Here is a 27,193-nt window from a genome sequence, read left to right as displayed (position 1 = left end):
TTCCCCACGGGACCGGACGCCATCCGACGGGGGCCTTCCAGCACCTCCTCAACTTCCTGGTCGTGACAGGACTAGCGCAGCGTTTGCAACCGTCGAGCCATGGACGAGACGAACCCGACGTAGACTGTCCCCCACTCTCCTCCCTCTTTCTTACCCCTCTCTCTCTCTCTCTCTCTCTCTCTCTCTCTCTCTCTCTCTCTCTCTCTCTCTCTCTCTCTATCTCTCTATCTATCTATCTATCTATCTATCTATCTATCTATCTATCTATCTATCTATCTATCTATCTATCTATCTATCTATCTATCCCTCCTCTCTCTCCCTTCCTCCTCCTCCTTCTATCTCTCTCTCCCTATCATTTTAAACCTCAGCTCTCCTTCCCTTGACTTGGTTGTATGAGGGTGAATTCCGCGATGAGTTCAACATTATGCCCAGTTCTTTTCTCTACCATATTTTGTTAATAAATCATCGCAACCACCACCCACCGCCTTGTAGGCTTTTACCGTGGCACCGGACCATGCTTACATCAAACATGTGTACTTGATTCAAATAAACAACAACCGTTTTAGCCTAATTCCCATCAGGCTAACGGAGAAAACAACGAAGTGCTAATAATGGAGACGCGCAATGACTGGCTCACACGAGCAGGTGCAGCCGTGATCGTGCGCACTATTCTAAGAGTCTGCCGTTCACCGGGAGTTTAACGAAAACCGAGGGCATCCAGCCCTGAGGTCCTCTCTTTACTGTTTACACGAAGGGCACACTAAGCACAACCAAGTCCGTTCGACGATACCGCGTTTGGAAAGACAAGGCTTCGAAAGGACACGACCATGCATTCCAAGTAGGCCCCCAGGTACGACAACAGCTGGGCAGCGTTGTAAACCGTCAGCGGTCCTCAATAGCCGAGACAATTTCTAAGACGAGAGTTCAAGAGAAGAAATGGACTTAATAACGGTGTTTACTCTTGTCTCGTCTGGGTATCGCTTCCAGACTCTTTCGTCCACCACGGCTTGCACGACCCTCCTTGACGGGCTTAGATGGTCGTGGCTCGGGCAGCTGGGGAGGCTCTCCCGTGGCTCGAACTTCGCGGCACCCATAGAAAACGAAAGGAAACGAGAGCTCTTCTCAACACACTCTGCTCGAACTAAAAGAGGAACTCGGGGAAAAATCATTCCCAAACAAGCGCGTTCGCTGAGGACTCGGTGTGAATGATTTGTGTGCGACTCCAGGAGCGAGGACTTAAAAAATCCCGGCCGCTCCAATCCTTCTTCTGACCAGTGAGAGGCGGCTTTTATACACGGGGTCAACGCGATGTGTACATGACCTACACTAGTCCAAAGAGAAGCAAGATTCACTTCTCACCCGAACGGGCATTGGCCAAGACATCGTAACGTATACGTCTCTTGTCTTCTGAATCTGCGGCATTACTGTATGCAAGTAATGCGGTGGTACAGCGATAATCAAATTACAATAAACAACAATAAGTCACAATTAGTTTGTTTCCATAATCCAGCTAAGCTTATTCCACCCCACGTTCCAATTTATTTGCATACTAGTAATGGTGTCCAATGTGCATGTACACCTGTTGCCCTACAATGCACTGTCAAATACTTAGGTTTATTGCTTGATTTTGATATGTCCTGGAATAGCCATGCAGCGTATGTATGTACCGAACTCAGAAAGGTTGCTTGCCTCCTGTTTTCTACTAAATCCTTATGTCCGGTATACATACGCAAACAAATATCACATGCACTTGCTTACAGCGTCTTGCGGCATGGCACTTGCAGTTTTTACTTCTCTACCACCTTCTGAGAAAAACAAAATTAACTGTGTATTGAAATCCGTTCTTAGGTCAGTAATGTACTGTGTATCGCTTGAGTCGCATGTAGACGTTTTTCAGTTGTCAACAATGCCCGATCTCTTTGTGTTGTTTAAGCAAACAGTGGTGTTAAAATACACTTGGTCCCATGAACACTGTATACTGTACACGACGCAACGTGACCTCCGCTTACGAGATCGCTTTCTTGTGCCGAGGGTTCGCACTAAGTATGGTGAGCGGCTGCGTACATTCTATGTCCCTTCCATCCTCAACTCCCTTCACTCCGAACTGTTTTCCCTTATCTCCCGCGCTCAAGTTAGAGACGCTGTTTTTGTACTGCGTGGCTGACTGTTGAGTGGTTGAAGCTGTTGTATGGATTTACTGGTGCTTAATTTATTTCTCAACACCTCTTCGAACATTCTTTCCACTTTTTTTCTTTTTTTTTCTTTTTTTGCGTTTTTTTTTTCTTTAGAGACGACAATATCTGTATTCGCTGCGTCCGTAATGGCCAGCAACTGCCGGGCACAGCCCCACAAGCCTTTTTTGGGGGGGCTTGGGCTGGTCCGAATATGTATTCAGTGCAGTGAAATAAAGATTATTACTATTATTGTCATTGTCTCTCTCATATCATTCTGTCGCGCTTGTGGTCGTTGTCTTTTGCCGCTGCTTTCTATTGCGGAATGCTAAAAAAGTGACTTCGTCTGAAAAGAAGACGAAAAAAAAAAAAATCCCGGGCCACCTCCACTAACGTGAAACTTGGGAAGGGGCGATGCATGTAGTGTACAAGTGTATTCTTTGCGCCTTGGCGTTTTTGCCAACGGAGATGAAACTATTGGGGGGTACAGTCATATACAGCTTTGCAGTAAAAGTCTCTTGCCTTAGAAGCACGAAGCTCTCCAGCGCGAGGCGTAAACGTGTGTCCCGGTGTTTTTTTAGTACGCGTGACGACGGGTTCTAGCGCGAAGCGTAAACTAGTGCCCCGATGTTTTAGCACCGTGACTACATGAGACGACGATTACGACGACGACAGGAGACGCCAACAGCCCCAAGGGGCTTCGCCCCCCCCCAAAAAAAACACTCAAGTATGGTCTGTTTCTGGGCTCAACGGTAAGCCTAACTTTGTGCCCCGAGGTCCTAAATCTTACGCGTTCCTGCATCATGAAGCTAGATAGGGCGCAAGAACGTCCACGACTCTCCGCAATACCCCTGCACAGCCTAGTATCGGACTCTCGAGTGGTGGTGCCACCGAATCCGTTGCGCGCACGCACCGAGGCAGCATGCGCCGCGTTCATCTACCCGTCCTCATAAAACGGCGAGGATCGTTTCTCGGGTCAGACAGCGAAGGAGGAAGGCGCGGATGGGGAAGGGGGGACAAAGCAGATCGGTCTGCCGGCAGGACAAAAGAAGCAGAGCGCTCCGCCTGAATGGCCTCCGTGACGGGACCACACCCATACGGCGCGCCGCAAGCGATGGGCCGACCGCCGCTGCTTGGGGCATCGCCATCGGCAGCAGCGGGAGCTCGGAGCAGCGGTGGCGCAGTTCGGCCACAAATCGCGAAATGTAATAACGCGCACGGTTTTTACCGCCCCAGAAAGAAGGTGCGCGCGCAACGGAGAAAAGCCGTAGGTGGGAACGAAATCACTAGTTCAACCAGAGAGTTTCATACTTATATATATTAGAGGGAATTGTGGCGTCACTGTCTAGGGGAGCCGCGCTTCGGCGAGCGTTCCGTCATGTGCCGGGCGGGCGCGTTCCACTAGTCCTGGGCATGGCTCATGAACAGGCTAAGAAGTTGGCTCTGGCTGCGAAAAAGCAACAATACTACTGTAGAAGGTTCATCAACTTTGTTTTGTTATTTCAAAATTGAACCTACAAAAAGATTAATTTGTCAGTGATCATCTAGAAGCTTCGTGCATTATGAACAAGAAAAAAAGGTTACCTTCTTTTGTTCATTTTGGCTTCGAGGCAAAAAAGAAGACGTATGGCTAGCTAAGCCAAGTAGGTGAGGAACGTCGCTAGTGGCGTTACATACTAGATTTCCGTCTATACTTCCCTCTATAATATATACTAGATTTCCCTCTAGTATATATTAGTATGAAATTCTATGAGTTCAACGAAATCCCGCTGCCGGACATCTGCGCACATTTGCCTGCGCAGATTTTGTCATAAAGACGAGTGCCTGCCTACGAAGGACATTTTGGGGCACGCAGAGAGACGAGGCTTAGGCTGCGTTCCAATTCGCGGACAGCTTCGTAGACAGCCTACGAAGCAGTCTAACTAGACGTCTAAAGGAATAAAATTGGAACGGCGCCGCGGTCGCAAGCGCAACACCAGCGCAGACGACAGCGTCATAGCAGACATGTTGAGTTGCGCAAGCCGCAGGTTTCGTAACTATTATTACCGTTGTTATTACAAATGTTACGTAATTAAAAAACTAAACAAAGTCATCTTCGTCACTAGTAACTTATACTAAACATTCAATTAAAGGAGCAAGTGCTTTTGTTTTAACATTAATACGCAAAAAGGTGGCGCTGGCGTCACCTATTAGTTAAGAGTATTTAGACAGGAAGGTAACCTGCATCGTTGCTGACTTCGATGCTGTCTCCTTGAAGCAGTCTTCGTTGATTGCTTCGTTCGAATTGGAACGGGGCTTAGCATGGCGTACTGTCCGCGAAGACGGCAACGAAGCTGTCTAAACGGTAAATTGGAACGCACCCATAGCTTGTAAACAGCTCCTCTCAAGAATTTTCAGGACCCATTGACCGGTGCTGCGCCTAGGAAACATCCCGAGGGATATTGCCTTGGATTCATAATATACAGGGAGTTGGATTCAGCCAGGAAAGGAAATGAAGTAGAGGGAGAACCACCCGCACAGAGGCGGTGCGAATTTATAAGCTTCAGCACTATGATTTCAAAACTGGCGTAAGATGGAATTGTGGCGCTTCCACGTGCGCAACATTGGGCGATAAGAGACAAACCAATCCGCGAACAACATCATCCCGTGGCCGACGTATATACTGCTATTCCGATGTGCATGGTTCACGCCATCCCGTAGACAGTGATTTTGCTGCGGGGAGGTCGCTTCCAGTATGAATTACCCATACAAAAAGGTACTGCTGCTCTGGTTCATCGACGCTATTGAAATGAATAATAGCGTGACAAGAAACAAACACAAAAAAAAACAGAAACTTTACCATCCTTTCCTAAAAAAAGTTGAGAGAAGCGCGAAAGCTCAAAGTGCGTTCACCCAGCCAAACTGCCCAGATTGTGGTGGAGTGCTCCTGCTGAAGCAGCTTCTCTACTTGTGTGTGCGTGTGTCCCCTTTTACATGTGTGTTAAACATTGTCCTCTGTAGTTTCACGTGTCGTCTATATCTGTAGTGTTTCTCGGTAATGCCAAGTATACACACCGCAGCGCTGTAGTCTGTCTATTTCCTTCACCCTGTGTTCGTATCGAGTTGTCGGCATACGTCAACATGTTCAAGAACCACTAACATCTAGCCCAGTAGTCAATTCTGCCATAAAAATGGCTAATTATTATCGAAAAAACAGCGCTGTCGTATTTCGTGACCCTATTCCTTGTATCTCTGTCCTTTCCATACGGATTAACCATTTCTAGCCTCTTTAAAATGCCCTGCGAGGTCACGTGACATCTGATAGTCGACGCTGTCTGACGTAGTTGGGGTTCACGTCGTCTCAAAGTCAGTTCCGACACCCTTGCGGCTGTCCTTCTGCGGTATGAATTAAAACTTGCAGTTTACATGAAAAGGACGCTGATCGTCTCAAAGTTGACTGCACCGAAAGCGGGTCAATGACCACAGTCGTTTGGAAATATGTGTATTTGACAGGCACATCGCGCTTAGGTTTGCCTACCCAAATCTAAGAAAAAATTAATTGCGGCGCCACAGCGTAAAACGGTGTAGGCGTATTCAGCATACATCAAGACGCCAGCCAGACGCTTTCTTTGTTAGACACACTAAATGAGAGCACGAGCGAGAAATTTGTAAAGCCGCTGAGTAAGCGCGCACAAGTTCGCACTTACTAGTGCAAAGACAAATTAATAATTAATAAACTGTAAAGTAACGTACGCACAAGATGTTCGTACAAAATGTCCGCACACAAGTGCAAGGCTTGAAACAAGCAAACAACCGCTAATAAAAAAAAACACCAACAAAAACCACAAAGAACAAAAACAAGCAAAATACACTAACAAAGTTTCGTGTTTTCGTTCATCCGTGCTCGAAGAAAAAATGAATTAGAGCCCTCAGTGCTCATTTGTTGGCCACAATCGGCGCAGGTCCCAGTTCATACACACCTTTTTTTCTTTAGTTGTTTTTCGTTCGTTTTGTTGTTCGTTGTATTTTTTACTGCAACCGCGACCAATTTTCCGAATCGCGGTTTCAGTCGTGTTGCACACGGGAGCAGCAGAGTAGTCGCCCCCTTTTAATCGTAACTCATTGCACGCGACACCACATATCCGGCTATGTAGAACAAACCCGGAGATATAGCCGTCAAACTTCAACGCCTGGAAATTCCGACCCACATGTCGCGCCAGAATTTGGGGCATCGGCACGTATAAACGATTATAAAACCATAAAAGAAAAAAAATAAAACTAAAGGAAGCTCGGTGTTTCCCGAGCCACAGTTTTTTTTTTTTTTTTTTTTTTTTGCCCGTATTCGTTTTTAACGTTCCGGATTGCTGTGTAGGCTCCGTATACGCGTGCGGGGGCCATAGATCACCGCCAACGGCATGCGGACACGCGTCACGGCTCGCGGCGACCCCCTCGACTATACCGTGAACAGTCGGCGTCGCATGCGTCGTGGGCCCGTTGCCAGCGGCCAATGGATTTGTGGCGTTCGGCGTATGTACATATGCATGCGCTGTCGCCACAGTGGCTTCACGCGCTTACAAATAACACAAAATAGTGGCAACTGCCAGTTCCAAGAGGATGATGAGAGAGAGAGAGAGAGAGAGAGAGAGAGAGAGAGAGAGAGAGAGAGAGAGAGAGAGAGAGAGAGAGAGAGAGAGAGAGAGCTCTGACAATATCTCTAAGCTCTCTGTGATAAGCTGTGAGGAGATCTTTGGATACACAGCGCATGCGTGAAAGCGGGCTTCTATTCTGTCGCAATGGCTAATTGAAAATTGCGAAAAGGGGACGGTTCTAGATAAAATAATACAGGCATCTGTCATAAAGAAGGAGCACAATGGTGTACCTTTATCTCATAAAGGTATCTGTATCTGTATAGGGAGTATTCACTGGCGAGGCACGCATGAAGGCAACCATTTTAGGGCGCCGTCACTGGTTACGTCGGGCTCCGCGGGATGGCGGTGCTGTGCATGCTAAGCACACGATGTGTTTGATGTTCCAAACTGTCCTCCACCGAACGCAAAGTAATGCCTCGAGTCCAATGTAAGTGCGATTAATAACATCTCTATTGACACCACAGTTGAGAATCGGGTTGAAACGGAGCAGACGACGTGCACGGTGATCTTTTTTTCTTTCTGCGGCGTGTGGGCGCAGTGGCACAAGCCACGCCATATCCGTGGCGCTCCGGCCATGTACGTGGCCGTTCCCAGTGTTGCCAAGCGAAGAAATTGACAGCTAAACTTTTCAGTGAATACCATCTATACGTTCAGGTCGTTCGTAGATGCGTTTACTTAGTTCGCAAAAACTCGTCGCAAGGGTTTGTTCTTGGAACGGGGAGTTCTTGGAAAGGGTTTGTTCTTGGTCTGTAAATTTGCTCTTTGAAGGCTGAAAGATGGATTGAACGCACCTTTAGCTTTCGCACTTCTCTCAACTTTCTTTAAGAAGGGATGGTATTTTTTTTTATTTTTCTGCTGACGGCGACGACGACTACGACAACGGCGGTTGCGAAAGGTCTCGGCGAAAGTGGCACGAACAGCTTCGCTTTAAAATCAGGTTCAGTTCCTATTTCAAACGAGCGAGTAACGAATGTAATGACAAGAGGTAGGTTGTGTTCGTCATACATGGCCGTCGTTTATGCGCACAGGAGGATTATGGCGACGCTTGCCGTCGAGAGGGACTGCTGTTCACTCCTCCAATGCGACGGTATCTCGTTAGGAACATGGCCGCAATCCTCCGCTACGTTCCTCTACTCTTGTCATCCGGGAACAAGTGAAGATGCCTGATCTCTTAGTTTCAAACCGAAGGCTCGAATTTATTTCCCCAGCTCGAAAGAAGACTGAACACCTCGCAAACTGTAACGCGATGCCACCAAGGACGTTCGAAATGTGGTTTTTTACTGAGTATTCCTACCTTTCTATTTTAAACTATGACATATTTATTATCGGATTCACACGTCTCAGTATAACTGTTCTGAATACGAGCGCTCGAAATCTACCCAGTGCCGCACTTTAGACTTCGTCCCCGGCCATCTCCACTAACGTGAAACCTGGGGAGGGGCGAGGCATGCAGTGTACAAGTGTATTATTGACGCCTTGGCGTTTTTGCCAACGAAGATGAAACCGTTGTGGGGTAGAGGTATTCAGCTTTGCTGTAAAAGTCTCCTCTTGTCTTCGAAGCACGAAGCTCTCTAGCGCGAGGCGTAAACGAGCGTCCCTGTGTTTTTTTTTTTTTTAGTGCGAGTTACGAAGCGCAGCGCGAGGCGTAAAAGAGTTTCCCGGTGCTTTAGTGGCTTTAGTACCGTGGTTATATACATGAGACGACGACTACGACGACGACAGGAGACGCCAACAGCGCCAGCCTCTAAGGAGCTTCGCCCCTAATATAAGCAGCAAACGATTTAGTTCCGTACTGCAGCTCATTTTGTATATCTTCTGAGCTTGTAGCAAGACTCATTTATATACGTCGAATACTTTTCTACAATTCATCATAAATGCATGCGCAAGCCCCGCGGAAATACAATTTTTCATGTTAGAAATTTCTCATTTTTTTTACGAAGAATCAACGATGGAAATTATTGTTTGAGGTCACTCAAAATCAGAGAAAAGATGGCCTTTTTTAATTGCATGTTGGCAGCAGCGGTCAAAAAAAAAAAAAAACATCCACAACTGGCGGCACGCCCCGAGGGAGTGAGATGGACACGTCAATTCTATACCCGCCGCGGTGGCTCAGTGGCTAAGGCGTTGCGCTGCTGAGCACGAGGTCGCGGGTTCGATTCCCGGCCGCGGCGGCCGCTTTTCTGATGGAGGCGAAAAGCAAAAACTCCCGTCTATACGAGATTTCGGCGCACGTTCGGTGTACGAGATTTCGGCGCACGGTGGTCAAAATTAATCCGGAGGCCTCCACTACGGCGCGCCTCATCGCCTGCGTTGCGTCGGCGCGTTAAACCCCACAATCAATTAATTATAGAGGTGTTACTTGGCTAGTAATCAAACATTGGGTGTGTGCGTGCACTTTTCGACAATGGTGTTGTCCCCTTTTCAACGGCACACTCGAATACCCAACCCACGCAACCAGCAATGAAATTTCGGCAAACGACGGTTGCGATCATAAAGCTTGGTCGCGTTCGAATCAGCTGTGATGTTCTTTATTTACGCGCAGACAATTCCTCTAATCGCGCACAGCGCGAATGAACGTTACACCGCGGAGCGCATGCGAACTGCACCGAGCTCAGCCAGCTGTTGCGGAAAATTCGATTTGATAACCTGAAAAGGACCCTCCAAACTCTTTAAACTTATTTCTAAATCCCAAATGCTCTCAGAACGTAGTCAACAAACACATCCAGTACTTAGAACAGGAGGCTACGAAGTACCTCAGCAAAAAATTACTGCTCTATGCCCAAGAAAATTGCTCAATAAAATGGTCTCTCTTACGCGGTCTTGCCGTTCTTCGAGCACTCAAATTACGTCGTTACTGCGATGTAGCGGATATTGGCTGGCTTTTTTGGTTCAGTTGCAGCAACAAAAGCATTCGGTGGCCACTTACAAAAGCAAAGCAGAAACGTAAGGCGTATCTGGTGCCACGAGCGAATCACGCAGCGCCGCTCCGTGCTGGCGATAACTATAGCTTTCACAATGCTTCCAGACGCGAAGGAACCAGTGAAAGCGCTTATGGGTAGTGTTGCAGAGTCCCTTGAAGCGCGAACACAGAGGCGCGAACTACTGATATGGCGGCGTCGTCATCCACATCCGCGATGGCGCTTGCTTGAAAAAACCATGTGCTCTTAGGATGGGGAAGGACACGTTGTTTGAATTAGACATGTGGCCGTTGGATTTTCGCCCATCAAAACATTGAGACAGACTGCATCAAAGTCAGTGATGGGCAAAGCTTGAAGGTTGTCAAGCCGCTGCATTGAGTTCTGCGGTTCAAACCTTTGTCGCAACTTTGTTTGCTTAAAGAGACCCTGCAACACTTCTTCCAACTTTTTTGAAATCTTAAATGCTTGCAGAACGTTGTCACACAACGCCCCCAGCACTTAGGTAAGGGAGTCGCAAAGTACCTCAGCCAAAAATTACTGCTCTATGCTCATTAGATAACCATGGGAACTCGCTCAAAAGATTTTCTCTCTTTCCCGTTCTTGACGTTCTTAGACGGCTCGAATTACGTCACTAAGACCATGTAGCCGCTGTTGGCCAGTTTTCCTTCAGTTGCAGCAATGAACACTTCTCGATGGCAATTTTAAAGGTAAAGTCACAAAAACAAAGCAGAAACGGAAAGCGTATCCTGGTGCGACGAGCAAATCACGCAGTGCCGCTCCGTGCTGGCGAAAACTATAGCTGCCGCAGTGCTTCCAGACGCGAAGGAAAGAGTGAAAGCGTTCATCGAAAGTGTTGCAGGGTCCTTTTAAACGTTGTTATGTTCTTCGCCTCCGCATGAACAAGACAATTTTGTTCAGCCTTTAGCTCCTGGTCGTCCAAACGGAGGCAACTCTCGCCTGCAAGCAGCTCGCCAGTAACGCTAACTCTATGCGGGCCGAAATGGTCGGTTTATTGTCGACGCAACACTTGGAAGTTCGGTCCGCGCTGTGGCATCACGCAATGCAAGCATGGCGTCCTACACTGCGATGTGCCCCAGGACCGATCACATTTTTGAGCCATAATGTATGCACGTTATTGTCATTCATCGAATTCGCGTTGTCGGCGGCATGGATTGGTCACTAGAGTGCATTTCTGTTAATCTCAACCACGGGATCTTCTTAGAGTGTGCGAGTCTGCTCCACCCATTAGGAGCAGGATAGCGACCAAGTTCGCAATCCAGGCTTTTGATTGATTGATTGATTGATTGATTGATTGATTGATTGATTGATTGATTTATTTATTTATTTATTTATTTATTTATTTATTTATTTATTTATTTATTTATTTATTTATTTATTTATTTATTTATTTATTTATTTATTTATTTATTTATTTATTTATTTATTGATTGATTGATTGATTGATTGATTAATTGATTGATTGATTGATTGATTGATTGATTGATTGATTGATTGATTGATTGATTGATTGATTGATTGATTGATTGATTGATTGATTGATTGATTGATTGAACATTTCGTACTCACATTCCTCACATGGACCTAAAGGGCTCATAATTGTTTATCTCCTCTTGCTTCGTAATACACTTGCAACAAAGCTTGCACGTTGAAAGAAATAAATATAAAAATAGGTACACTGGTCTTAAAGAAAAAGTACAGCAGCAACTGACCAAGTAAAAAAAAAACGTAAGAGACGTTTCGAAAGCCAAACGGCCACCTTGTCCTTCCGAAGCGGGTTCTGAAATGTCTTTTACATTTCCCGACTTGTTCAGGAACTGCTTTACCGTTTGTTCAAATAATGCCCGACCGGACGAAATTTCGTCGCACTCTTGACTACACACGCTGTTCTTGTCTGAATGTTATAGAGGGCGTGCCTCAAGGAGCTCCTCTCGCGCCATTATTTTTTTTTTCCTCGTACAAGTTCTTAAAAATTTTGAAATACATGGAGGTTATGACCATTTTGAGTACGCAGATCCCCGGAGTCTCAGCACAGCGTAGTCGTATAGGAGAGCAGTGCGCACGGCATTCTGCCAAGTGGTGCGTGCAGAGAAGAACCCTCACTGACAAACGCTTCAGAAAAAAAAAAAGAAGAAAAGAAGAAGAACGCTAGCAACGCGCAGCAGCAGCAGCTATCGCCGGCGCTGTTTGACTTCGTGACCGTTCCGCTGGCGCGGAGCTCTCCTCGGTTCGCGAGCACGCCGATCGAGTCCACGACCAATACGCGACGCGGCAGGCGGACGAAGGGCAAACACGGGCTCCCCGCTGAGACGAACCCGTGCCGCAGCGACCGAGGACGGAGACAAGACGGCGGCTGCAGGCTGCACGTGTGTGCCTGAAACCAAGTGCGGGGTATACATGCTGCTCTCTGGGCGTAGACGCCATGTCACGCCGTAGCCATTGTCGGCCCGGGACTGAATGCGATAACGCGACTTGACTCGCGCTGCACCCATGTTTCTGTTTGTAGCCCTGTAAACAATTTCGGTGACAATGTATAACCAACTGGAGATAAAGAGCGGCTTGCATCACTCCCGGAACCTATTAGGGGCTGGGGCTGTTGGCGTCTCATGTCGTCGTCGTAATCGTCGTCTCATGTAGTCGCGGTGCTAAAACACCGGGAAACTCACTTCATTAATGACCACATCCATGTAATTATGAAGTTAGAAAAAAATCCGCGCAGTATAACAAGCCTCATTAGATTACATTTATAGACTACGAAAAAGCGTTTGATTCAGTAAGCACCGCAGCGCGCAGTGCTGGAAGCATTGAAAGGCAATGGAATAGAGCAGACCTACATAAGATTCTTGCACGATATATATAAGAGATGTGCGAGCAATATAATCCTTCTCAAGAAAAGTGAAAAATTCTCTATAAAAAGAGGAGCACGATAGTGAGATATACCATCTCGTCAAAACTGTTCACAATGTGTTTGGATGAGGTATTTAGGAAGCTCGCGGATTACGGATAAACAGCGAATACTTGAGCCATTTGAGGCTTTCAGACGATTTATTGATTGATTGCAGGGTTTAACGCGCCGACGCAACGCAGGCGATGAGGCGCGCCGTAGTGGAGGGCTCCGGATTAATTTTGGCCACCTGGGGATCTTTGACGTGTGCCGAAATCTCGTACACACGGGCGTTTTTGCTTTTCGCCTCCATCAGAAAACCGGCCGCCGCGGCCGGGATTCGAACCCGCGACCTCGTGCTCAGCAGCACTACGCCTTAGCCACTGAGCCACTGCGGCGGGTAGGTTTTCAGACGACATAGCCTTGCTAAGCGAGTCTGCAGTACACCTGCGAAAAATGCTTGAGGAACTAATAGAAAGCAAGGCTGTGGGACTGAAAATAGATGTAAATGAATCTAAAGTAGTGCTGAATAAACATGCCAAAAGAGCCCTTTTCAGCATAGGTAACGAAACGCTAAAACAAGTAGAAGATTAGAACTACCTCGGTCAGGTTGTCTGTGCCGATCCCAGCCACGAGAAAGAAATCCGGTGCAGAATTGGTATGGGCTGGGGTGCATTCGGCAAACACTCCCAGATTATGGAAAGTAAGCTACGTATATCACTGAAAAGAATAATATACAACCAATTCGTCCTGTCGGTTTTGACGTGTGGAGTGGAAACTTGGCGCATTACTGAAAAACTGCCTGGAAAGAAAACTTAGGTCGGCTCAACAAGGCATGGAACGAAGGATGATAGGAGTAACACTTAGGGTCAAGAAAACAGCTACCTGGATCAGGGAACGAACTCGAGAATAGGAGAATAACATATCAGAATTAAAATTAAGAAAAAGAAATTGACTTAGGCTGGCCATGTAGTGAGACGAAATGACAACCGTAGGGCCACCAGGATTACAGAGTAGATGTTATGCATTGTGATTTACCAGCTATCGTGAGTTCGAGAGACATGTGTGTACAAAGTGGCTGTATCTGTCGCAAGCTTCATTTTGCCACCATTGATCAGCTACAGGATCGTTGTGTTAAGCCAGGTCCCGTACTATTCTCTGTCCTTTGCAGACAGCCTTTAAACAACGAGCCAGCCTTCCATTTCCCTTCAATATAACAGCAAGACTACACAATTTTTCTCTTGCCGTCCTATTCTCGCCATTGTCCCAAATCAACGTTGTTTCCACAACAGTCGTTGGTCCAGTTCGCGCCGAAATAGCGCCCACCCATCTGGAGATCTCGCGTACGCCCCCGTTATCTTTCCGCAATGCCGCGTTCACTGCAGCACTTCATTGTAGTTGTGGGCGCAGACGTAAGCGAAACGTGACTCACGTGACCAGGCACATCGCACCCCGCGCTCCGCCTCCCCTCCTTAACTCTACTCTCTCCGTACGCAGAGACCCGAGCGCGCACAACGTCGGGCAACCCTGGCGGCGGGTCGATACGGCGCGGCCATCTTTGCGTCGCACACAGGGGCGCCAGGCCAGGTGGTCGCGCTCTTTCACCCCTCCCCGCCTGGGCAAAAGGGAAAGGTTAAATCACCCCAGGCGGCGGTGGCTTTGCGCAGCCAGATGAGAGCACCTGCTCGCTCGACGAGGCGCACAGCTCCGCTCGTCGCGGTACAAAGCGGACGAACGTGACTGGCTCCCCTTCGCCCCTCTCTCGGGCTCCGCCGCCGTGCGCGATGAGCGATGCTCAGCGTCGGCTATATACCTTCCTGTCCCGTTACGACACGAAGGCTTTACAACCCCCGGTGAACGGTAGAGCACGCCACTGGAGTACGAAGACTGCTACCTTCTGCTTGTCTTTCGTTTTGGGCCCTTGTTTTTTTCTTTAAAGTTTTCGCTACTGTCTCCTTAGTGCTCTTCGCTACTGAGAGCAGAGCGGTCGCTCGAGGGTTTAGGCTTTCCCAAAACGGATGTAAAGTGAATCCTGGGGAAGCCGCCTTGATCCTCACCTGATTCGACAAGTTAGAGTACGAACTCCTCTGGCTACTACACTTGTGCTCGTATAAGCCCTTTTAGGTCCTCCCCCTCGACATTTTAAAACGGAATGTTTCTTCTAGATCCTAAAGCAGTTCTTCAAGCAATCCTTTCCCAAATTTCCTCGTGGACTGACTCCTATAGTGGATCAGAAGGAAAATTTATAAAGTCTTCGTTCCTGATCAGCCGGTAATCAGGAAGAGATTTGCAGTTTGATGTGTAGCACGGTCTGATCAAGTTATCAGTGAGTACCAGGATTATTTAACTCATACAAAAAGGACAAGAAGGACAAGATTATATATGAAAGCGAAGGTATGGTCAGTATTATGATGAAGAGGTCAGGATTATGTACATCGCACTCATCGTGCTTTTGGTCTTGTTTATGTTAGCAGCTATCCTTAGCTCTCAGTGCCCATTTGTTAAAGATATCGCTCCTTTAAATACTTTACATCGCCACAAGAGCAGGCAACATTTCGTGGTGCCGTTCTTTTCTTTATCTCCAAATTTTTTCTCTAACCAATTTTTCATTGTATGAATCCCAACGACCTTGCCAACCACTACGATTCGAAAGTTCCGTCGGTTACGCCGCCTTGATAGCGGAATCGCCGACAAGGAACCTGACATAAGACCTAAAAAATAAACCAGCACATAAAGGAAACAAGGACAGAGAAAGGACGACACGGAATGCGTTCCGTGTCGTCCTCTTGCTGTCCTTGTTTCCTTTTTTGCGCTGGTTTTTATTAGATCATGTACCAACACGCCCAGTTTTTCCTGTTAAAGGAACCTGACATTGCGGAACAGTATTACGAGCGGAGCCGACGTTGACCTTCTCTCGCGTAGTGGCTACGTTTATACGCTTTGCGCATACTATGCGTACCCTAACCCCCTAGATACAATTCGCGTGATTCACGGCCTTTTAAACAAGCCTCAAGCTGTACCCGAAATTCCCTCCAAAAATATTCTTCGCACTACAAGTTGCCTAAAATCTAATAAAGTCAAAGCGAACCCCGCCGTCACTTGTTTCTTTCAAACTTTGCATACAACGTACGTAGATTGTGCGAATACCTCCACCCTGATCCTGCCACACATTATCCTCGCCCCCAGCGTTGTGGTTCAGCAGCTGAGGCGTTGTCCTTCCGAGCGCGTTCAATACTTGCCGCGGGGGCTGCTTTACTGAGGGAAGCGGAAAATGAAAACACCCGTGTGTCGAGATTTCGGCGCACGTTAACGATCCCCACGTGGTCGGAATTAATCCGTAGTCTTCCACTACGGCCCGACTCATTGCCCAGGTGTAGCTACGACGGGTTAACCCCCCTCTCCCCATTCCCCGATAAAACGTAATCCCTTAACGTTATGTGCAGTGCCGTCATCCGAGCGTAGAACTTTGTTGAATAGCGTTACAGCGAAGGACGGAATAACGGACAACTCTGGGGGGACTTCATGCAGAGCAGGCTCTAAAGCGAAGCCAGAGACATACGTGACGACAAGCGAAAAAAAAAGACAGCGCCCTTCCATGGGACGTACCATTTTTGAGGAGGGAGCCAGTGTTAAGCCGCTACACAGGAGGGGAGAAGACACACACGGACGGCACTGGCCATCCAGTGCCATCCGTGTGGGTTAATAACACTAATAACACTAGTTCCCACCTCAAAAACTATGAACCAACTGGCCCAACTTTCTACCCTGCATTTACTATGTTGGGGTTTAGACGTGTTGGGGATTTGCCATGTTGAAACATAAGGGCAGTGGCGCTATCCCTACGTCATAGACTGAAGGCACGCCCGATTGGTGGGTAGAGGCAACGACGTCTCTAGTGCGCCGCACAGGTGACCATTCAAGAGCGCCTGGCATTGCGCCATCTCAGGGGGGAGAGAGACGCCGCCTGTGGCGAGGAGTGTATTCCACTCGAGAAAGATTCGGTGGCGGTGGAGAGCAGTATAAAGAGGGGCTCTTATCAAACTCCCTCCGTAGATTGTCACGCTTCACTGTGCACCTCCCAATGTGGGAAAGCCAGCTTCACGCTGGCTTTCCCAAGATCACGCTGATCCCTTTAGTAGTCTGTTTCACCTCTGAACACATATGCAGCGGTGGGAAGACATGTTGAGGTGCCATCTGATATCAAAACATGGAGGACCTAATACCTTTTTAAAGACGATAGTCTTTCTCGGGCTACTTGAACGGGAAAGTTTTTGTCTGTCTGTCTGGCTGTCTGACTCGATTCAGCCAGCCGGCCAAAGTGAAACAATATCTGGGGAATAGTCTTATATACTCGCAGCCAAATCTAAACGTCTGAGGCCGGTGTTAATGTTCATACTTGTCAACACTGTCGAACAAGAACAAGACATGACGCAAATATAAGGCAGAAAATCAATACATAAGTGATATTTGCAGTGTTCCTTCATTAAAAATTTACGGATGCTTGCTTTTTGCGATAGCAAATAAAATACCACATCCACTGCAGAAAACTGTCGCCTTCCGTTACCTGCGCTACCTGGCGGAATCCTAAAATATGAAACGACAACAGCAGCGACATTTTCCACTAGATAGGTTGCGCGTTCCGCTTGGAACGCTCGTGGAGTGGGGCAACGTGGCTTATATAAACATTCTTGTAGGGTGCCTCGATTCACGCGCGTCTCCACCGTACGGCAGCGCTGGCATCGAGGCACCCGACTGGGAGCAGTGGAATGCGGTAAATTTAAATTTTCTTGAGCAAACCTCTAGCGTGTTATCTTGGAAAGAACGAGACGGGAGAGGAACAGCATGAGCGGTGAGCAGGAAAGAGAAGGGATGCATTTACTTGCTAGAGGTGCCAGTCGGCTATCGTCTTGCGTAGACATTTACAACGAAAGGAGCAGAAACGCAGCCAATCTTTTAGGGGCGAAGCTCCTAAAGCCATGGGTCTGTCCATCCCTTGTGGCTCGTGGTACGTGACCGCCGCATGCTTTCGGGGATGTCGCAAAGTGGGCCGCGTTGCACGCGCAAGAACCGGCTGCAACCGGCAGCGCAAACTCGGCACCGGGAGCGCGAGCTTGTCTGTGTTCGCCAACGGAGGCGCGAGCGCACGTGCACTGCGAGGGGGAGATCACGCAAGAGATCACGCCACGAACGCAGGCAGTCGTTCTCGGAGATCGAACGAGACGCAAGGACCTTTGCTCGTTTCCTCTCGTCTTGTTCGGGCACAAGTTCGCCCTAAATAAAAGTTCTTTCTTTACCGTTGTGTCCCATCCTACGTGACAAATTGTGGTTGAGGTGCGGGGTAGTCCTCGATGGCGCGGGGTCTTTCTCCAGGTCTGGACCTGGGAGCATTGACTCCGAAAATAAAAGTTGATTTGTACAATGTACGCACACAGTCTTGCGTCTTTCTTAATGATGTAATGGGCGAACTTTCACGGGAGAGTTACGGTTACCGATGATCTCCCCCCTCTCGAGCTTCGCCCCACTTATCATCATTCATTCCGTGGATATGGCGTGATTTTTTTATTATAGTTTTTATGAATTTTTTTCATACGTTGAAAATTGGTGGTCCGCTCGGTCTGCCGCCAGGGACGATCTGCTGGATCCTAGCCATAGTCAGCTTCGCTCTAAAGTATGGTCCAGGGTACAGACTTCGAGTTCCAAAACACAAGAAGCAGCAGATACTGGTCGGGCATCAGTAGTAAAGGTCACGCGCACACGCTTATCACGGTGCCACTAGCTACCCTGCGCGGATCTACGGAGAAAGGTGCCGTTTAGGCGCGACCGTCCATCTCCAGATTTCCGTCCATCGGGCCATCTCTCGGCGTCCGCCACGTGGCCTGTTCCGGCGACAACGGCCGGCGACTGAGTGCACGGCGGATGTGGAGCGCGAGTGACGGGGCACGCCCTTGGCTCGCGGCAGCAGGCAGCTCGACAATTCGCGGTCAGTAGAGCCACCGGCGCCGCGACGCGTGATGCAAGATACATGAGCATCCGCACGCACCAGCGGCCCAGGAGGAGAAGAAACGCGCGGGAGCGGCGCGAACTTTGAAAGCCAGCACCGGGCACGCTTTCCTTCTTAGCTGCCTCCCTAAACTCGAACTGGCTTTAGACTCTGCTGCGGCAGAAAACTTGAAATGGAGTATTTGGTGAAAATAAAAAGCTTCACACATTTCTCCTTCAACGTACTCCTCCAACTGCATGCCCTGCATGCGACGTACGGAGATCCACATACCACCTCGTATGGGAATTAACCCACCACCCTCATTCTGTACTATCCCCTTCTGCAGAGCAGTGGGAGAGCAGGTTAACCTGCGCGCAGCTTGAGTATAGTCTCTATAAATTCGGGTAGTCTGCCGTCCGGGCCAGTTTTCCATTACAACGACGCAATGATGAAAGGGCTTGAAAAACAGCACACCGGTCGACCGTGGCGCCCTCTCAGTGCACCTAGCAGCGCAGTCACCGCGTTTGCCAATGAGGTATTTTTAAGAATCAAATTGTTGTTCTAATAAACTTTTATTAAAAATTATTTGTTTGTTTACTTTTTCTCGCTTGAAATATTTTTTCTAGCAACTGAAAGCGAAAAATTAGTGTCGTCTGCTTGCACGCCGCTTTTGGCTGTGGTCGTCTGCATTCTGCGGTGAGCAGATGATCAGAGGCGTCAACAGTACTGTCCACAGTTTAAAAATTTCTAAATAAATTTCTTAATACTAAAAAAAAAAAGAAAGCAAGGAAATAATACTGCCAGGAGAAGGTATCAAAACAACTTTTTAGTTAGAAAAATGTCTTAGTAGCAAACAGTGCCAGTTTACTGAGAGGGCGCTGCAGCCGGCCGGCATGCTGTCCGCGCGAGGCGTTCATCACCACAAGGACCTCGCTTAAAGCCTCGGACGGCGACTAGCTAAATTTACAGGGACGACAGCTTGAGGAATAGGAATTCCAGGTCAATCGCGCCAGAGGAGCAGCGGCGGTAGCATGCGGCTTTCTGAAATAAGAAGTTTCGGTCAACTTTTCATTTCTTTGTTATCGGCTCCAATAAACGTTTTTTTTTCTCCCACGACAGTTGGGCGCTTCTTATGACTCATGAGAACGAAGACACTGTCATCATCATCCATTGCCCATCTCGGTCAACTCTTCCCGACGAATGCCTCTCCACGCCTACGGTGCCGTCTTCATCGCTGGCGATTGAAAACATCCGATAGAGAAAGGATAAGAAAACTTACCTCCAAAACCTTATTCCTTTCTCTCGACCCTTTTCGAAACCCCCAATCTGTGGAAATCCTCATCAATAAAAAATACATCGCCGACACCGGCTGTACCCCTGAAACTTGCAGATGATGACATGTCTCTCTACCGACACTTGACTTCCCTTATTAGATGCCACGCATCTCATTCACCCGCCTTGTCCCTCCATCCGGCGTCGGCGTCGTTGTTGTCGGCGTCCGCCCCTCCCCCATTCTCCTCGCCGCGCCAGCTTCGCTCTCCGCCGCTCACCAACGCCACCTAGACTCAAGAAAGAATTTCCTCTAGGTGGCGTTGCGCTCACCCCCTCTCCTCTCCGATAGCGAACACTCTCTCGCGAGGGGCATTGGATTGAATTCGATTGGATTGGCTTGGATTGGCTTGGCTTGGATTAAAGTGGATTGTGTTGGATTGTGTTACGTCGAGCCGCGGCAGACGCACTGGCACCGGCGCGTCCCCTCACCGGCATGCGCGCTATAAAACGCGGTGCCTGCGCCGCTCCGCTCTATCGTTCCAGTGCCGTTCCTCCGCTGTCCAACGCTGCAACGTGAACCCGCTATGCGTCGCATCTACACGGGTTCCCGCGAGGGGAGGTGGGAGTTTTTTGCCTCAATTCCACCAAGGCCTATTTCCACCACCTCATCTAGTTCTGCCCCAAATGCACACGTCATCGCAGTCCAACAAACGATTCCTCAATCTGTATAAGCCATCATACCGTCACAGTCCCTACCTTCGCCCTCAGTGCACAAGTTTTGATGAATAGCAGTCTTGCACGAACAATCCACCCACCCGGTGCATTATCTGTGCTGATAACCAGCCTCCGGCTAAGGATCTTCGTCCAGAAAACATGTGGCACGAAGGCACGCACCTACCTCCTCGGGGACACATATTCAAGCTGGAACGTACGACTACGCGAGTTGGTACATTATGCCTAACAGAGCAAAACGCACGACACAAGAGGAGAAGCTGCGTTTGTATCCTCTCCGCTTCTTGTATGGGAGTTGTTTATTATTTTTTATGCGCTGCAATTAGACACATGCCCAGTTCGTTGGCTTAAAACGTACACAGAAGCCCGCTAATATACCAACCCACCACACATTTCTCCTAAATGGCCTGGACCCTTCCCTCCTAACAAAAGTGTTCCTCCTCCTCCCAGGAGCCATAATCTCAATGGGCGCAAACTATTTCCCCTTCGTGGCAACAAGAGTAGCGAGCGGCGCCACTTCTGGGGCAGTAATCTCGTGTTTTGTTCGTTTCGTGTCCGTTTCAAAAGCGTCAGTGTTGCGCAAGCCCTGATTGGCTAAAAGCGAATACCCGGATGTGACGCCATGCAAGCACCGCGGAGATGTGAGCCGCGGCTTCTCGGAGCAGACGATTTGGAGCGGACAATTTTTCGTCGCCTTGTTGTTGGTTCGCTGGTGGAACAATAAACAAATAAAAGATAGTTTAAAATAGGTTTAGTCGTTTAAAATGTGCATACAAGAACAGTTGCGCAAAAGTCAACCCCAAGCTCACCTACAACTGGAAGTACGTCCCAATAAAACGGGAGCAAAACGGACGCTTTCAAAACGGACAAACACGAGAATACCGCCCCTGTTGTGACTGCGGCGGATCATCGCCTGCTTGTCCGTGCGGCGAAGTATATACACTTGCTGGGAAGAAGCGGTGCGCAGCGTCGGTTAAGACGCTAGCGTATACGTTCCCACGCTGAGCGCGGTGGTCGTTGGGAAGCATTACTCGCGGCATGCCTGAGCGGGATTCGAGCGGATAGCTCCTCCAGCGTGTCGACCGGAAGTTGCCGGAGCGTGTCGCTTTTCCGGTACGCTACCCTCGCTCTCGGCCATCCACGCGTGGCCGACGCGCAGGGCACGCGCCACGGCGGAGATGTAGATATATGGTCGCGAGGAAGTGGCAAGGAGGTCGCGCAGTTTGAAGGAGAGATGCGGCCGGCCGAACGGACAGCACAGTCCACACCATTGCTCACTACGAGACCGAACCGTCGTCTCCAGTCGAGGAGAACGCCTGGAGCGTGGCACAAGACGTATTCCTTAACTGCGTACTCCTTGTATCGCGCATTGCATGTCACGTTCGCGCTTATCACATCATGCCAAAGAAATGCGAATTTTCTGCGTCAGAGGATGGGAAGGTGGGAGGGGGGCACGAATTGACATTCTGGTTGTATGAGAGGTTTGTATTGATAAAATCCGGCCATCCCTTTCCACTTTTTCTACCCCCCTCACTTTGAAAGTCAAATCCAACGGTCGATGGCCGCACACACCAGTAGTAGATTGCAAAATTTTATCGGTGTTTTATCTTATGAGGTTACTTTATATAAGGATACTTTATAAGGTTACTTTATAGGGTTACTTAAAAGGTTACTTTGCTTTATAAGGTTACTTATCCGAAGCGGCCATGGGCTGTGCAGTGTGCCAGTTTAAAGTAGGGTAATTTTGGATTAGCTTAACGTACACAGGAGTGAGTAGGATATCCGGGAGCGTTACTGGGTCTTTGACCCCCCTGCAAGAATCACCACGTGCACGCGGAAGCCAGAGATAGGAGTGTTATATACTGCGCGCAGGAATACCCCACAAACAAGCAAACTGAGACAGGTGCAAATGAAACTGACCCAAAGACACCTTCTAATTAAAAAAAAACGTGGTTGATTCCTCTGTCATGGGAACCGGTAAAACAGGAAAGTAAAATGTGCAGCGAAATCTGCAGCTGAGCGTGATTCGCGGGTCGGCGGCTGTCTTGTGGGTGTGCTTGGCGAGCACCCTCCTGCTTTAGTACTAAAGGTTGCTTCCCCGCAAGAAGACCCTGTGTGCAGGGGTGCACCGTTTACAGGGCGCTCGCTTCATTGTACTGGCGTCATTTCCGTGACGGATAGGACGTCAGTGAAATCTTGGTGTATCCAGGAATAAAACACTTTCGTGTTTAAAAAATTACCCTCGCGCAACAGAATAAATACGCCACAAAATTCCCACGAAACATCCTAACGTCTCCAGCAACCAACACACCACAAGTGCACATCAGGCTCCACGAAAAACGCACCTTCCCACCGACTCTGTCAGCGGTATGCCGAAGAAGCTACACACGTTCCTAGGTCCGAGCGTTGAGAATCGCCGTGGCGGTAGGCCGGGGCACACATAAGCCATGCGGTGTGTGTACGGCGATGGCGTTGACGCGACGGTAGCGCGCGCGCCTGTATACACGTCCGGGGCGTACATAACGAGACGGAAATCGAAAGATCGATCGACGGAGCGTCGCACGCGCGCAGACGTTATCCCGCGGCCGGTGTGTACAGCCCGAGCCAGTCTCCGCGTATTTGGCTTGGGCGGCGGCTCCATCCTAGAAGCCCTTCCCATACGCACGCACGGCGCTGAGGTGATGTTCCCTGCATATATCGTTCGCCCATAGCCAGCCGACCCTTCAGACGCAATAACACGCAGTTTCGCACCCGTCCTGCGCTCGCATATATAAGAGGGTCCCGAAAGGCCTTTTGTTTTTGCTCCGTCGTCTTCTCTTTGTCAATCGGCGCTGTGTATACGACCCATTAACGTAATGAGTCTATACAGCGGCGCTGTTATTTTTCGGGCGATGAGCAGAAATTTAACATTTTAAGTTTCTTTCTTTTTTAACGTTCCTGCTTCCCCGCGGTGTACGCAAGTGAAATGTTTCGCGGTTGTCGATTATTGTTCAAACACTGATAGCGCGCTTTTCTGAACATGAATTGAAGGGAATGGGTAACGAGTACCTACTGCAAATACGCTCAAGAAGTATGAGCTATCATTCGGGGTTAGAAGCAGTGTACACAGAATACACACGTGCTTTGGGTGTGCGAATACCAGGCACTACCTTTTGGGAAATATATGCAAAGTCCGTCGTGGCACAACACCGAACGTTTGCGTTTTCTTGCGATAAGGATTGAATTAGGCTTGATTATTAAGTGTCTGCCCCTCTCATGCAGCATATTCTGAGGAGATAACGCACTGTATGTAGGCCACGCATTTTTTTTTTGTTCCCGTACGTGTGCACTGTGATCCGTAAAAGAAATTGCGGAAACACCTTTCCGAGTGGGAATTGTCTGATAAGTGCTTAAGCCACTCTGCCGCATACCGAGCCCCTGTAAAGTTGCATTCGCTAATGTACAGAGACGCATTACTAGAAAGACATTTTGATAAGGGCATAATGATCAGCGTGCTATCGAAAAAAGAATGAAAGCCGTTCCACCCAACGTGAAAGCTGTCGGAAGTGCAGAGCAGTGATTCTCCATAATGGGCTGTAGCGCCGTTATCCGCTCACTGCTACCACCCAATGCAATTCAAATTTCCCGCCTTCGCAGTGCTCGCGCGCCCCCCGCCTGAAACTGCGCCAGCGGGAGTTCTTTTAGATGCAGAGCATCTGATTCACTCGCCTTGTCCCTCCGGCGTCGTCGTCGTTGTCGTCGGCGTTGTCCACCCCTCCCCCATTCTCCTCGCCGCGCCAGCTGCGCTCTCCGCCGCTCACCCGCTCTCCTCTCCGACAGCGAACACTCTCTCGCGAGGGGCATTGGATTGGATTCGATTGGATTGGCTTGGATTGGCTTGGATTGGCTTTGGATTGCATTGGATTAAAGTGGATTGTGTTGGATTGTGTTGCGTCATAGCCGCGGCACGTTGCGTCATAGCCGCGGCAGACGCGCTGGGGCCAGCGCATGTGCAGTACTCTTTCTTCCGCGGTTTCCTCTCCTTCGGGCGCGCTGCGCATATAACCGGTGTGGTGTGCCATTCTCCGGCGAAGCAACATCCACGCTTGGCTCAAACACCTAGAGTCCACGCCGCTTTACAAGTACGCCAGCGTCGTCATCGACTGGGACCGGCTTACGCAGTCACCTCAACGTTATGCGCGCTATAAAACGCGGTCCCTTCGGCGCTCCGCCTATGCGTCGCATCTACACAGGGGTTCCCGCGAGGGGAGGTGGGAGTTTTTTCTTCTTGTGCTTGCTTCTCCCGCACGTGCCGCCGTTGCACTGCCACTTTTTTAGCTTACTATTGTAAAAATCAACTCAGCGAGCGTTCTTAACTAAATGAACGCGGGCGCTGCCGGTTGATTACGTATATTTTGCCTCAAATGTAGCTGCAGTTTTCTTTGCGCTAAACAACGGGGAGACGTCTGACCAGCGCCAGCAGTTCACGAATTTCGAACGCTTACGACTGTATAAACCACTTGGCTTTCAAGCCTCTGGGCTACGCCGTGACGACGGAACGCAGGGCTCTACTTGGGTCCGTTATCTCGCTGCGCAGCCTGATTCCGGCAGTCGCTTGACATCGACCGTTACAGCGAGCAACGACGACAAAACAAGCCCCTAAAGTGCTCTGCGCTTAATAGAAAGACTCAGGGTATTCCCACATAACCATATTCCTTTACCATCGGCTTCACTTCTATAGGCACAAACGCATTGCTAGCGCATCTTGTAACGCATTCTTGTTTTCTTGTTTTGGTATTCTTCTTTATCGACCCTGAAGGTACCAATCGCCTACATTTGCACTATTATAACAAATACAGATAAACTTTACCAACTATGCTATTATTTTTCAGATATAAGAAGTCCCACTAAGGCAAGAAAAGGTCGGTGTGCGTGGTCCATGGAATAAAGATGTCATGGCCGAGATAAACGAAGGGGGAAGGAAAGATAATGGGAAGAAGAGAAAGATATGACAGAGTAACGGACGAAAAGCAGAAGCAGCAGGAGAGAGAACAAGTTGATTGATTGATTGATTGATTGATTGATTGATTGATTGATTGATTGATTGATTGATTGATTGATTGATTGATTGATTGATTGATTGATTGATTGATTGATTGATTGATTGATTGATTGATTGATTGATTGATTGATTGCAGGTTTAACGCACCGACGCAACGCAGGCAATGAGGTGCGCAGTAGTGGAGGGCTTCGGATTAATTTTGACCACCTGGGGATATTTAACGTGCGCCGAAATCTCGTACACACGCGCGTTTTTGCTTTTCGCCTCCATTAGAAAAGCGGCCGCCGTGGCCGGAAATCGAACCCGCGTCCTCGGACAACAAGTTAGCATTAAGCGCACGCGCAGAAGCTCTTTGCCCAGGGCGCATTCATTTGGCATTGCATGCTATATCCTCTGCCACGGTTCCTCAAAACTGGCTCGTCGTCCCTGACGCTCAAATGGCGTTAGCACCTATACCTATACGAAGCGGCGTTAGCACCTAAACGAAAAGCTTACATTTATCGCGCTCTCGAAACAACAACCCGAAGTGCCTCACCACAAAGCAATATAGTGTCGCCGCCACGATGCCTCACGGCAGCACACCACAAGTGTCCTGATGCTGTTTAGATCGCAGACCTCTTTCTTCATGGAGTGATTGGTCCATGGCTAACACCAAGGTTTTAAGAGAGAGAGAGAGAGAGAGAGAGAGAGAGAGAGAGAGAGAGAGAGAGAGAGAGAGAGAGACGTTACTTCGTCCTTCGGGATCAGGTATTGGGGGGGGGGGGGGGGGGGGGGCAGAGGGGGCCCAGAGGCCAGGGCCCGAAAGGTGGTTAGGATTTGAATAGACGCTCAACAAATGTGTTCTCTCCCTCGCAGCTCCAAGAGGTGAGGGGAGGGAAGAGGGGTGGGGGGGAGTATGGGCCTGCGGGGCATTCGCAGACGGTACTCACAAGTACTGACTCGTGAGTATCGAGGGCCCCGCAGGCTGGACAGGTAGGAGCAATAAAGAGGTGTGGGTGAGGGTGTATCAATTGTGTTTTCGTGCGGGTAAGTGTGAGTTCGTAAGATGCCCAGCATGTGGCCGTCGTTGCGCTCGGCAACTATTACTGTTCGTAGTCGCGATTGTGCTTTTTTAGCGTGTTTAAGATTCGTATTGTGTAGCACACTGCCTTTCGTAGCACACTGCAATTCTTATTTTTGAGTGGTTAAGAAAAGCATATCGCGTTGTGCAGCCGTTAGGAAAATGTTACCTGTGTTTTTTTGATTACGCCACGGTTTTCTCATAGAGGGGGAAAAAAAGCTGACGAAATTCTTCGACATTGACTACGTTCTTTCATTTTTACTAACCCGTTTTTGTTATGGCGCAACTTTCAGTTATCGCCGTTTCGTGTCCCAACTATGATGCATCAAGATTTAGGTTTTATGAAGATTTAGGGCACTGCTCCAGGATGCAGGTGCGAACGCTATCACGTGGTATTTTTTTTTATATTTGGCGGGGTTCTTAATCAGTCAGAAAAAATGAGTACGCAATTAGTACGTCGCTGCGAATGCCGTAGTCCCTTGCGGGTAC

At 48.7% G+C, this 27,193-nt stretch overlaps 1 protein-coding gene across 2 annotated transcripts in view; it reads right to left on the bottom strand.

Annotated features, from left to right (window-relative positions):
- LOC144163132 (uncharacterized) overlaps positions 1-27,193 on the bottom strand; it is a 60,663-nt gene that overhangs the window by 21,189 nt on the left and 12,281 nt on the right. Inside the window, exon 2 of one of the 2 annotated variants that reach the window (XM_077693947.1) lies at positions 960-1,079. The exons of the other annotated variant lie outside the window; for it this stretch is intronic. Within the exon in view, the coding sequence (XP_077550073.1) occupies positions 960-1,079 (120 nt within the window). The remainder of the gene's footprint in view (positions 1-959; positions 1,080-27,193) is intronic. 2 annotated transcript variants of the gene reach the window in all.

This window comes from Haemaphysalis longicornis, unplaced genomic scaffold, assembly GCF_048455015.1.
Source record: "Haemaphysalis longicornis isolate Haplotype H1 unplaced genomic scaffold, Haemaphysalis longicornis Haplotype H1 scaffold_12, whole genome shotgun sequence".
In the NCBI taxonomy this organism is placed as follows: domain Eukaryota; kingdom Metazoa; phylum Arthropoda; class Arachnida; order Ixodida; family Ixodidae; genus Haemaphysalis; species Haemaphysalis longicornis.
Note: the sequence above shows the minus strand (reverse complement) of the source record. Positions and strands in the feature narration are given on the sequence as shown.